Genomic DNA, 13,899 nt, shown 5'->3' on the forward strand with positions numbered 1-13,899 from the left:
GATTTTTCTGCTCTGTTGTGTCTTTTGCAGCCACTCTATACTCACCAAGGGTGGTCCGACAGAGTTGATATGCGTAACTTCTTTTTGCTCACGTACTGTACTGTAATCTGTACAAGAATATTGTTATTTTCCTAATGCGTTTATCACATTGTATGGGTTTCAAATGAACTAAAAGCACGGGAGAAGATTTGATACACTTATGGCCTGCAGTTAGTTTACAAAACTAATTTTTAGGCAAATGGAACCGAACGTAAGACTAGAATATGTTTGTTTATTAACAAAACTGTGGGTCCTGCTGCTGTCTCCAGTAGCTTTCTAACTTCAAACAGTGTTCCAGGGATCACATTTCCCTGTTAGGGAACATTTGTTCATTCATCTATGAGAATACACCTTAGGAAAGGTAACTTCTCTGTCACATCCAAAGTGATATAGTCACCCTTTAGCCGTTTACAGGTCGCAAAACAAAGCCCTACTTGACAAACAGCAGCGTTTTTCGAGGTTTTGAAGTTTTGCAGAGCCCCAGATGGTAAGGTGTGAGAGAGAGGGCATATTTTAAAGCCATTAGTCTCCATCATGTCTCCAGCATGCTCCAACACACCACTAAATACCTTCCTTTGGCTTTTTCTGCACTAAAAGCCAAATGGGGTGATAATGACAAAACCAGTGGGCACCTTGCAAAACAATAAAGCATTTGTCAAACTTGGTACAGCGGAGGACAATATGTCACTGTGATGATGTGAAACGTGATGCGTACGGGAGTGTTGTGGTGCCCTCTGTGTGTACTCTGATGTACTGTACAAGCCAAACACTCCTCAGCTCAGTGGGTGGTACAGAGCAGTTTGTGACACCCACCTGCACGTCTTATTTTTTCTCTATGGAGCGCCAATCCACTGTGGAAAATAACCAACCGTTAACTGGATCTTTTGTTATGCATGCAACTCATTTGAGTTTCCAATCAGGCCCCTCTACTCGGCCTGGCAGGATTTACATGTATTATGCAAACAGAATCCAACAAACAAAGATGATGAATATGAGTCAAACTTGCCTGTATATGAAAGCGTATCCCTAGTAAAAAAAAAAAGAGAAAGAAAGAGATGATGGAAATTAAAACAACAAAAAGATAAATGGCCAAACTTATGAGGTCATGTTATATGGAAAAATAGAAAAAACAAAGGCAAAATTGTCAGATAAGTCAAAAATAAGTACAATATTACGTCAATGTGACGATATACTAAATCAACATTATGATATTATGCCTCAACACTTTAAGATAAGTAAAAAAAAATTAATTATTCAATTACAATGATTGGAATTTCCCATCAAGATTGAAATATTCTAATTTAAAGTTAAGAGACTATTTTGCTTACTTGTCGTTTAATTGTTATTATGACGTCAAATGTTTCACTTTTTTTTTAAAGATATGTTTTTGGCGCAAATTGTATTCCATACCTGCCCGAGCTTGAACAATCAAACAGAAAATCCCATCAGAACCTGTCCCAAAACTACAAACATCCCAGCGCACACACACACACCAGCCTCAGATAACCTCCCACTGGACATGTGGTTAAAAAACCAAAGTGTAGGAGAGGCTCCAAAAACCAGCTGTGGGTTTCACATTCCTGACTCCTGCCATAGGTCCCGACAACAAAAGTTTGACCTCTGTCGGCTCTGTCTAAAGAGGGGCGCTCTGTGTTGACAAGGCCAGTATACTATGGAGGACACTGGGTTGAGGAACAGCAGCTGTCTCAACATTCAGGGTGTGCGAAACAAAAACCACTGTCACTTGTTTGCAACTTAGTCGGCCATAAGGTCATAGGAAAGTCAAACAGTGAGCGAAATGAAAAGTGACAGTCATCGGGAAAGAAATGACCAGACTGGAGAACATTATTTGGGCATTACATTTTGAGACCATTTCCTCAATAATGGTCAATTAGACCATTATTTCTATTAAAGGTGGAGTCAGCGATTCTGGAGGATGCTTGTTGTCAAACAAACATTCCGCTAGCTGTTCGTACAGTTTGTGTGCTGTAAAAAAATTAAAAAAATGTTAATATACAGCCTAGGCTCTGTAAACAAGCATTTTGCTAGCTACTGCTTTGTTGGGCCCCCTTTAACCCTTGTTTACATACTGGTTTACAAAGCCTAGGCTTTTTTTTCAGTGCACATGACAGGTGGTGAGGAGATATTCACTGATTTTGACAAAAAGTGATTTTGTCAACAAGCTTTCTCCAGAATCACTAACTCCACCTTTAATCTAAAAATGGAAGCAGCATTACATACAAATCTTTAATTCTGCCTCCTTCCACCTCAATGGGAGAGTTCCTGAATAGGAGTGCAGGGACAGTGAAGGGTTAATTTGTGGCCGGGGAAACCTGATGCTAATTAAGTCTTAGGAATGCCACATACATTGTAGTTCAGAAGAAGAAGAAGAAGTAGCCCTCAGAGTGGCTCAGACATGGAGAGAGCCAGCAGCAGTGATGCTTGTGTCTAATGTTTGTATTCCTTACTGACAGTCGGGAGAAGTCAGTCTCACCAAACCCTGGAGCTCAAGGTATGTTGTGTCAGGGGCCGCACATCAAGAGTCTCTGTGTCAAGTAGCGCTTATGATAAAGTTTGTTTTTCAGCTTTTGACAGTTGAAAGAGAAGGTTGATAATCAGTGATGGACTTGAAGACTTAAAAAAAGAAAACAGTTTTGTGAATGAAAGATCTACTATTTTTTTATTTTGTAGAGAGAGAGAGAGAGAGAGAGAGAGAGAGAGAGAGAGAGAGAGAGAGAGAGAGAGAGAGAGAGATAGCTTATGCAAAATGGTTTTAGTGACACCAGTGCATTCTGCACTGCTACAGAGAATCAGTAATGGACTTCAAGATTTTTTAGAGCAGTTTTGTGAATGAAAATATTCACTCTCATTTTGCTTCCTTTTCAGGGAGAGAGAGAGAGTGTGTGTGAGAGAGAGATAGCTGATGCAAAATGGTTTTAGTGACACCAGTGCTGTTGCTGCTGCTGCTGTCTTGGGCATCACTGCAAGAAGCTGCTGCTGACATTTGCCGGGGGACGCACTGCTACGGCGGGGAAACCGGTGATCCAAGACCGTGCACAGGAGCGCACTGTCCGGGGAGCAGATCCTCCAGAACTCCGAGGCAATTCAACCAGGCAGCGCAGGAGAGAGGGCGAGCGGCGCAGGTAGTGACCAGCCAACATCACCACGCGCACCCGGGCTCTCCAAGAGTAGCATCGGAAGCCTATCCAGCTGTCCAGCCAGTCCGCAGTACCGGCGTTGGCACACGGATACGAGCGCCTGAAGTTTCCCCCGCAGCAGGGTGCACCGATGCGGACTGCGTCGCTCCTCTTGTGAAACAATTTCAGCCCACCACCAATGACACTCGAGACTGTAAGGGTATCGAGTGCAGACTGCCACCGAGGATACGGCCAAAAGCACGGGCGAAGTCTTGTGTGGGAGAGGGATGTCTAGCCGGTTCAGAGGCGAGCCAGTTTTCCTCTCCTCCCGTCCATCTGTCCGACAGAGCCGCGCAGTTTCTGGGAGATTTTCCGGAGCTAGGATATCCGTCGCCGGAACTTGGCGGTGCGCCTCTGGGTGTCCAGCTCACATGTGACATCAAGCCAGGTCTGTTTCCATCATCAACACAATCAACTTCATTACTGTCATATAAGATTTGAACTGTTGTGTTTAGATGATTAACTTTCTTGGAATATTGCGAGATATTCTGGTTGAATGGAAATCTTCAGAAGAAGTTGATCAATTATAATCTGGTACTGGAAGAAATATGTCTATAATTTAACAAATGCATAATACGGCTCATTGACTTTCACTCAATCAATCAATTAATCAACCAATCGATTATAATCTATGTGTAGCACTTTTCATGCAAGCAAATTCTTCATACAATACCCCCCCCCCCCCACACACACACACACATACACATACACATACACAATACCCCTCCCCTCATCCACCCATCCACACCCAAAGCAATGACTTGAACTGAATTGATGCAATTCCATCATAAGTGAGGAAAGAAGCTTAATATAACAAGGAATGGTAAATAAATAAAAATAAATAAATAAATAACTACTTTAACCCGGTTCATCTACCAATGATCAACAAGAGGGGATTATGGAAGCAAGACTCTGTTGACCTTCAGCCCTAAATGATATCTGCAGAGCGGCTAGGGCAGCTGAACTGGAAAAATGTCTGAGAGTCAATTGTGCAGAAAATGTGGAGTGCTTTGATGTTGGTCCATTAAGGGAAACTTTCATTGTGCTTTCCATGTCTAGACCAATAGACGGGGGTCACTGGGTGGTCACGCTTTGCAGAAGTCGGACTCCGATCGAATCAGTCTTAATCTCATTTAATCACCTCCGCAAATGCAGTTTTTAACAACAATACATTCTAAATCAGAATAGGAATATTTTTATTGCCATTTAATTTCAAGGTGCTCAAAACAACAACGAACAGAGCATACTGCAAATAATAAATACATAACATTAAAAGATATAATGTACATATATGAAGAAGAATAAATTAATTTTAGGTAGAAAAGCAACACAGTAAATATTTTAGCAGCATAGTACATTTTTATGTAGAAATAGTGCAAATGGATGTACAGAATGTGCATTGGAGTGCATGTAAATATCTCTAAATATTTGTGTGTCTGATCCCATTCCATCAACCAAACCTGCATTATTTCCCTCCTACAGGGGAGAATGAGGTTCCTTCCGAAGACGCCCTCATCTTGCACCTCCAGCTGGCCAAGGGGCAGGAGAAGTTTGTGGAGGTTCTGCGCGCGCAGCAGGTGGTCATCCGTGACCTGCAGCAGAAGCTAGCCGACCAGCAGGAGGCGCTACTGTCCCAACAGAGGGAGATCCTGGAGCAGCAGCGGGGCATGTACGAACAGATGGACGTAGTGAAGGCCCAATACGGCCTCCTATCGGACACCGTCAAACAGGTGTCCTTCCAGGGCCTTCAGAATGAGCTGCAGAGCTACTTCGAGAGCCACCTGGCAGGTCTGCAAAGCCAGGCCCGAAGCCACCTTCAGAAGTCCTACGCCGTCCACAAGATGGAAGTGGACACCAAGATGATGGATGTAGTGGGAGAGGCTCAGTTCCCCCAGCCTCTGCTGGGATGTCCTACACCCTGTGGGCCAGAGGAGTTCTGTGATTTTCAGAGGGAACCGGCACAGTGTGTGAAGTGCACCATGTGTCCACCGGGATTCTTCCTGATCTCACAGTGTTCTTCCTCTGCGGATAGGATTTGCCAGGTAATGTGCTTTGAAAATATGGTGTTTTGGTTAATGTGTTCACATCCTTCACAGTCAGAAATAAGGGTACAATCAGAGTCAATTTCTGTCCCCCAAGGTACAATCTACACTAACGTACCTCCTAGGGACACTTATTGGACCTCAAGGTATCTTATTTTATAGCCAAAAAAGTTTTCCAAGCAGTGAAAGGTACATAATATATAGGAAGTCTTTCTTCTAAAACCTCTTTGAAGGTTTCTACTTATTTGAGGTACATCTGAATATCCAGGCAATGGTTGAGTAGCCTTGAAATAAAATAAATCAACATTTATTAAGTAGATATGAAAGACAGGGGTACAAATAAGTTCACCAATGTTAAGGGTATTTCCCAAGTGACAAGCAGCTGAACCCCTAAAGGTACAATATTGTGCTATATTTTCTGAGAGTGTTGGAGCAACAACTTTTCCATGATTGTCTGCGGTCCTGTATTGGTGTTTTCTGTGAGGTGTGAAAACCAACCGAGCATAAAATATCAGCTTCAGCATGAAAGCAATTATGTTGCTATCAATCAAAATCTATTGAACCTTGTTTTTAAAATTCTAAATGTATTATTGATGGTAATATTAATTTGTATGTACTGCAGGACAGGGATGAATGCCTTGAATTACCAAACATTTGTGGAGAGCGAGTGAAGTGCCTTAATACTCCAGGTAAGTTCAACACATTTAAATAAAAACAATAATCAACGCAATATATCCCCTAATAGTGGGTTGTGTAAAAGAAACATTGCTATTGAGAACAACAGAAATAATTGAGGCTTTTTGTTTACACTGACTTAATATCGACCCTGTTTTTGCTCCTGTTTTTTTTTCTTTCTTTCTGGACTTTAACTACACAGGGGGGTTCAGGTGTCTCGGAGTTTCTGAGAGAGAAGCATTGATGGGTGTGTGTGGTCCCGACTACTTCTACAACCAGGAGCTGCAGGAGTGCCAGGCCTGTTCTGACTGTGAAGGAGAGCCCATCTCCGTTCCCTGCATGGCCATCAGTGACGCTGTCTGCGGCCAGACTTCAGAGAGCCGACTCTCCCAGTCTTGGGCGGCCAATGTGGCAATTCCCAATGCCCGGACCTCTACTACCAACGTCTTCTCTGGGCTTCAACTCAACATCCGAGGCAAAGACACCACCGACCTCTTGTCCAACGAGGGAGGGCAGGTGAGGTTCTTGCAGCACGGTCTGGTGTGGTTGGATCATAACTTTGCGATCAAGCACAGCTGCAGGAACTTCCTTCAAGTGGGAATGAGGCTCAATGGAAGCCAGGAAGAGGAAAGTCAGGACCTCAGTGGGGTCCGCATTGAACAGCCTGATGGGAAGTACTTCCAGGGTGTCAGCGTGAGCAGTGGAGTGGAGGTGGAGCCTAACCACACCTTCACTCTCCTTCTGAAGAGTCCCAATCAACACTGCAACCAGAGCAAGGATCTTCACGTCTACGAGGTCACCACTCCCTCGTTCAGCCTGCTCTGGTTGTCTCATGATACCGGTGCTGTTGCTATGACGGCCCAGATGTCCCTGATGGCGCACTACCAGACCAGCTACCGCCCGACTTTCCGAATAACCTCGGTGTCTGACCCTTATATGATCATTCTAAATCACGACAACCGCGGCGTGCGCTTCACGGAGAGTGGTATCGTGAAGTTCGTCCTTCAACAGGCGATTTACTCCATGGGCCACACCTGCATTAAAGAAGGTTTCTCCCTGATCGCCTACACCAACCGCAACGGGACCGGCCAAGAGGCGATGCAAGCCTTCAAGATGGGCGTCAACTACAGGGACACCTCCATCACCCTCTCTGGAGCCGTTAGCATTGAAAGTGGCGACACGCTTAGCTTTGAGATCACGACTCCCTCGCAGTGCAACGTTCGCTACTTTGGGGACAGCACCGGGATCAGTATGATGAGCCTTATATGGATCCCCTCTGCAGTGTCTACAGCCCTGACTGCTACTGTGTCCAAGACTGGTCTGCCCTCCGGAGCAGTCAGGAATAAACCGCTGTTCTTCCAGCAGGTCAGCCCGGAAACACCTCAGGTTCACTTGGCCCGCTCAGGGGAACCCAACAGCCGTAAGAACTTTATATTCCACGAGAGAGGGACGGCGAACGTAGCCCTTAACCTGAAGCTTATACATTCTTGCAATGTTGTAAAGCTGACGTTGCAGCAGGTTGGAGGTCAGGGCGGACAGACGGGTCCCTTGGCTCAGCAGGTGTCTGGATCTATGCCTGAAGGGAGCCAGTGGGCCAGCATCGGGCTGAGGGCCTCGTTTCAGGTCCAGAATGGCACAGCTGTCTTTGTGACTCTGGACTGTATCCGCGGACGGGTTAACCAGATAACACATGAAGGCGGCACAAACATTTCAATCCTCTGGGTTGCAGTGTGACCCAAGATGGGATGAAGCCTTTGTCAATGAAACACTTTGTAAAAAAGACAGTTTTGCACACTATTGAATTGCAGAGCAGATTCAACAATTTACCAAATTAAGGAAGAATATAGCTTGATGAAAAACAATGTTATTCATCTATTACACATACTTTGTCATATTATTGTTTTAAATGTATATTTCATCACCTGTTTAAACCTGTATTGTGAAATCTCTTTTGAGTATATGAATTACATAGCCTACTGTAAGTACTGCTTTTGCTTGGAGTACTTCGGCTGGTTGAGCAGTGACCAATTCTTTATGGATGGATGTGTTTGTGTGGGTTGTGAGTGTGTGTACAGTATGTGTGAGTGTGTGTACATACATGTGCATTGGTGCTTATACAGTTTGTATGTACAGGATGTGCCTGTGTACACACACGTTGACTGGGCATGCCTACTTTTTCATATGCGTATAAGTTGTATAATATTTTTAATACTTGCGTACTGTATGTAACAAAACCTTTTGTATTATATTAGACATTTAAAACAGCGGTTTGACATTTTGGAAGATACACTCAATCTCTTTTTGGAGGAGAGTTCAATTTGAATATCAACACCACTAAAAGCGGCTAGTTAGCTTAGTTTAGCATAAAGACAACAGGTCATAACTCGTTTGTTTAATCCGTTCAAAAACTTGGATCCAAGCATTTTCGCCAGTTAGCATGTTGGTTCCAGACTATTTCTTGGCAAAGACTTAACTTAGTAATTTCCTGCAGTCTATTCACTGGTCTGGCAAATGCTCAGAGCAAACAATTAACCCCTCCTGAAATGATGAATTGTCCTATTTACACCATTTTCTTTGTTGTTGTATGGAATAAACAAACATAAAAAGAAAAGAAAAAAATAAATGACAGAGCAGGCTTGATGTTTCTCCCTGTCCCCAGTCTTTGTGCTAAGCATCTGCTCTTGTCATGTTCATATATAAACATTTAGGATATATTCATATTAGATCCTTCCCTAATCATATAAAGCAAACACATGCATTCCCACATTTCCAAAATGTCAAACTATTGAAAAACCTTAGAGCTCTGAATAGCTTGTCATGGAAGATCATTACGAAAATAATAGTATAAGTATTAAATAAGCAGGAGTTGGTATCTGATGTTGATATTTATATGTCATATTTGTACTATACAGTAGAATGCATATTTGTCCAACATGAGAAAAATATAGAAAAATGTCAAGTGTATGGTAAAGCACTGAGTAGAGTGTTGATATGCAAATACATGCAATGTATGCCATACGTTTGTTTGCACACATAGTATTATAAATGAACAAAACATTCTTTTGCCTAAATGCTGTTTCCCTGTGAATAGCTGCCCATGCATATCATTCCTAATTGCCTCTGTGTGTGTTCTGTCCTCCAAACAATTAGGCACAATTAAGTGTTTCAGGGAGTTGGCAGCGAATCCGCCACTGAAATTCTTCAGTTCTAGCCTCACTTCATTACATTTAGCGATTTCTCCTCCCCCCCCCTCCTCCTCCCTGTAGTTGGGATTGCTGCACGTCTTGTTGGAACGTCAATGCATGCATTATTGTTCAACACCAAATAAAATGTACATATCTTTTCCAGAAAAAACACACTCTTGCCTTGTTGTTTTTTTTTGCACCTAAAGCATTCCTGTCCAGCCACATCTAGTAATCATAATTCAATACCTTGAACTTAACTTTATACCGATCACCTCCTATCACGACAATCCAGAACAGCTATTATTTTCCATTAAGTCAAAGTGAAAGGGGTAAAAGTTGAACCCTCAGACGTTACTCATTCCGTGTAATCTCGAACATGCTGAACCTATTTGAACGCAACCCTTATTCGGCAGCTAAGGTGCCAAAATAGCAGACATAAATACCTGGAAAATCATACAATGTATTTTCCTCTCAATTGGTCTTAATCAAGTTCAAATTATTCTTCCATCTATTACCTATAAGAGAGCTGTTGGTTGGTTTTAACATAACAAATAGCCCATGAGTCAATGAGAGGGAGGCAGGGGAGGGGAGGGGAGCGGAGTGGAGAGAAAGTCTGCTTGTGAGAAACAATCAAATGTTTCTGTCGGTTGCCTGAATTGAAAACAGGTGTTGCAGTGCTCCAGATGTCTGACGCTGTAGATCAAATGAGACCCACAGCACTTGAAGACTTTCAGAGACATCAGAGAGAGAGAGAGAGAGAGAGAGAGAGAGAGAGAGAGAGAGAGAGAGAAATGGGGACAGAGAAACAGAGCAGGAAGGAGAGAAAAAACTGCAGAGGAGATGGGATTATGACAACTTTAAAGCCTTAAAGCTGCTCTAATCAATATTTCCTATATTAACAACAGATCAGATGGCTGTGATGTAACATGAAAGGGCCTCGCGTTTGGTGACAAAGCCACGGAGAATTATCACCCAGTTATGTAATTCCTCCAAACTCCACGATCCTTATTTTAGCCTTTTATATATGTTTATTTAATTTGTTTTATCAGGGAGCCTTCCACGCTTTTACTTGAGTTTTTGATTCCCTTGAGCTGTCTTTTAGTTCATTTAAAAAATGCTTTTATCTTATGTTCTAGCATTTTCTTCATTACATCAATTTTAGTGATATTATACACCAAGCTGTTTTAACTGTTATTTTATCACAGGATACAAGCTTTTACTCTACCTTGTAAAGCACTTTGTAATGAGAAAGTGCCCTATAAATAAAGTTATTATTATTATTTTATTTCCTTTTTTAATGGTTGTGTGGTCGACAAATTCCACTGTCGTCAACCCCGCCTCCAGAGACCATCACCCTTTTCCAGCCAAAAAAAGAAAAAACTTTGATAAGTTCACTTCATGCCACCCGCCTATAGCACCAAAAGGAAGAGGGGCTGGTAAAGCAGCAAGTTAAACGTACAGCAGCCATTGTAAAGTGCCAGAAATTTCTCTCCTGCAATGGATCGAAGCCAGACAGATAAAAGACAGTATGGAACAGACCCTAGGGGCATGGCACACTGATTGTAGTGAGACCTAATGTACGGAGATCAATCATGGTGGCACTGAAAGACAAAGATTGAACCACTTTTTTTTTACCCACTTTCTTGTAGCTAGCAACTGTCCAGTAACTCAGTCCATACCGCAGTCAGCACACATCCGCTCCATGCTCGAGCAACCAGAAGCTACTTTGATCAACAGTGCAAATTAGAAAACTACTTGCGATACGCTCCAGAAAGAAGACAGAGAGAAGAAGGCATCCACAGAGACAAGTAATCTCCAGACTACAGAAATCACGGCCAGTCAGCAGTATTTATTACCGACTCGCTTGTCAAACCCCACAAAAATGATCTCAGCTCAAGCCGTAAATTTACCTACAACAACAAATTATCGTTAATGTGTTGCTCTGTGTCTACTAGATATGTAATGGACAATTTATTTCAAATGTATTAGTCTTTCAAGCTTCACAATGCGGTTGAGTGATTTTTCTAAAATATTTGTTTCTTGTGGCCTTGGTTTACACAGAGTTTTCTCCCACCTGCTGGTAATTTTTAAATTGCTTAAATCCAAAACAACCACCTTATACGTATTTCCAAACCTGAAACGTTCTTTCAGCTTTTATTCTTGCAGTAGAAACAAGTTAATAAGGCATGTTTGTTAGCAAAATGCTACATATTTACACTCGTCAGGTTTCTGGATACCTGTTCAATTTGAGTCCAATAATGACTCATTCACTTTTTACTCAACTCCTAAAGAAAATATCTGTATCTTAAACTGCTAAAATACAAAACAAAAAGTCACATGATCCAGCTGTGTTTATATAAAAACATTGATTTTATAGCCAATTCCATGCCCCTTGAAGCTGTATGTGAGATGCATTCATTACATACTGTATACATTCATTTGTCATACATAGACATACAACTAGGGGTAATACAAGTTTGGCACAAATTGGATGCCTTAAATCAACGTGAATTAATTAACCAAAGAACTTCAGAATTCAGAAATTCAATGCATTAGTATTGCGATGTAAAAACTCTAAAGGTCCCATGCGGTTTGATGGGCTGCAGACCTGCATGCCAGGGTATCAGTGGCAAAACAAAGAGACATCATTTATCTTCTTATGCATCTGTTGTGAATCTATCTGCTTTTGTGATGGGGGCTTTTGGTGTTTGGAGTTCACTCAAACAGTCAATGACATGCAATGAAGTTACTTCAAGTCGACAGAAACGTCTAACCATTCCAAGAAAGCACAACTGTTTCCACAACTGAAACCCTTCTTATGTTTGGAAACTATTTAACTTAATACTCTAAATGTGCGTCTTCATCATTTGTTTATTTGTGCTGAGGAAAATGCAACATGGTGTCATGTTAGCGGGACTGTAGTCGCGGTGATTTGCGGTGGGGCTGAACACCCTCCTAACCCAAACCTGGCCCCAGTCTGCTCCGATGTTGACTTAAAAAGGACAAAGCCGGAGACGGGCTCGCTTTAATCAGAAGCGGATGTTACTGTAAAGAGCCAAGGCCTCGTGTCTACAGGGAAATGTTTAGACCATGTGGTTGGGTTTTGATGCTGCAGTCCTCCGCACACAGTTTTACAGTGGTATACCCGACAATGGATTTATGGGGTGTGATTTCAGTTCTTAATGGTGTTGTTGATTTTTAAATCCAGCTTGGTGGTTTCTCATGAGAATTAATTACACTAAACTGCCTAAATATGGAAATTAAATCTATTGTCCATTTATACTGTCTTAGGTCGGAGCCAATTTAGCATTTTTTTTTTTTAAGTTTGTTCTAATGGCCTACAATCCCTGATTTGATAATGTTTTCGTCTTTCTGTTTTGCTGTTTATGCCACAATCTTAAAACCAAGTGCATGCACTGGTTAGATGACATCAGGTACATGAATTCCTTCAGACGGGACACTGAATGGTTTAATTTGTACCTCAATTGGAGAGCCTTCCTGTTCAAAAGTCAAAAGTATGGAGCTACATCACTCAGCTGGTGGGATTCCAGATGACGTTTGCCCTGAGAGCTTATAACATGTTCTCCTTTGAGTTCAAAGGGAGGTGTTGCTGCACACTGCTCCTTCTCTGTGCGGTCAAAGTATTTCAAAGTGCTCCGAACAAATGATGGATGTACATTCTGGGCTGGAGAGGACGTGAGCAGTTTTTGCGGTTATCTGGTCAAAGTATTGGACAAATTATATTTTGATCAGATAATGACGCTAGAGAAAAAGTTCACGGCATGACCAAAGATGTACTATTCATCTTGAGTGGAACATGAGTGTCTGAATTTCCCCTGACAATCCATCCAATAGTAGTACTGACAGTCTATTCAAAACCACAAATGTCAACCTCATCGTGGTAAAAGAGAAGTCAGGGAACTATGATGTAATTCAGACGCCTCTTCAGGGACACGTGGATGCCTGTTCAAAATGTCATGGCAATCATCTCCATAATTGTTGTAATATAATGTAATAATCTTACAGTTTTTAATGTCATGAAAGCCGATATTGTAGGGACTTGCCAACAACATAATCAAATTTCTGAACCAATAACTAAATAACTTTTTCCCTATAATGTAATAAATGATTAGCCTACTGGTTGTATTGGCTGGGTTTTAAAACATCCTTTAAAAATGTAATAACTGGAGCCGGTAACACTTTACAATAAGCTACACAACATTGTAGAAACTACTACATACTAATGCATTACGTACTACAACGTTTTTTTTTGTATTTTTTTTAGCAACTACTACGTAGTTAGTTATACATTACCTACTTTAAAAAATGTTTTTTAGCAACTACAACAAACTGTAGTTATGCATTACCTACTACATCACATATTTTTAGTAACTACTACATAGTTATGCATAACTTACCCCAAAACGTTTAAATTAATTAAAGAAAAAATGTTTAGTAACTACTACATAGTTATGCATTACCTACTACATACGTGTTTCTTTTTAGTAAGTTAAGTAATAGATAAAGCATAATTATGTTCTAGTTACTACAATATTGTGTGCCTTATTGTAAAGTATTACCCTGGTGTCGACAATGTATTAATACACTTATATCACTTCATGTAAGTTTGATTTATTGGCTATAAATATCACGTTTCCTTACTTGTGCCTCTTTCAAATACCGGCTTTAAGACCTTACCACACAAACATTATGGGCAAAAAGTTACTGCGTTAATGTTTCAGAGATTGTAATACACTATTG

The 13,899-nt window shown here is 41.5% G+C and overlaps 1 protein-coding gene across 1 annotated transcript; it reads left to right on the forward strand.

The window, feature by feature from the left end:
* The first annotated feature begins 2,432 nt into the window (after positions 1 to 2,432).
* nell3 (NELL (neural EGFL like) family member 3) lies at positions 2,433 to 9,253 on the forward strand. The gene is made up of 5 exons (XM_080050496.1): positions 2,433 to 2,551; positions 2,926 to 3,624; positions 4,719 to 5,278; positions 5,901 to 5,967; positions 6,156 to 9,253. Exons 2-5 carry the CDS (start codon positions 2,970 to 2,972, stop codon positions 7,685 to 7,687), a joined length of 2,814 nt encoding a protein of 937 aa, XP_079906622.1. The 5' UTR covers positions 2,433 to 2,551; positions 2,926 to 2,969; the 3' UTR covers positions 7,688 to 9,253.
* Positions 9,254 to 13,899: the final 4,646 nt, after the last annotated feature.

This window comes from Ammodytes marinus (assembly GCF_949987685.1).
Source record: "Ammodytes marinus genome assembly, chromosome: 21".
Taxonomy (NCBI): Eukaryota; Metazoa; Chordata; class Actinopteri; order Uranoscopiformes; family Ammodytidae; genus Ammodytes; species Ammodytes marinus.

Excerpts from the sequence above, each read along its gene's own strand:
- nell3 (XM_080050496.1), top strand. The coding sequence starts at position 2,970 with ATGGTTTTAGTGACACCAGTGCTGTTGCTGCTGCTGCTGTCTTGGGCA. Across the intron at positions 3,625-4,718 it reads CACATGTGACATCAAGCCAG|GGGAGAATGAGGTTCCTTCC; the intron begins GTCTGTTTCCAT and ends TCCCTCCTACAG. Across the intron at positions 5,279-5,900 it reads CTGCGGATAGGATTTGCCAG|GACAGGGATGAATGCCTTGA; the intron begins GTAATGTGCTTT and ends TATGTACTGCAG.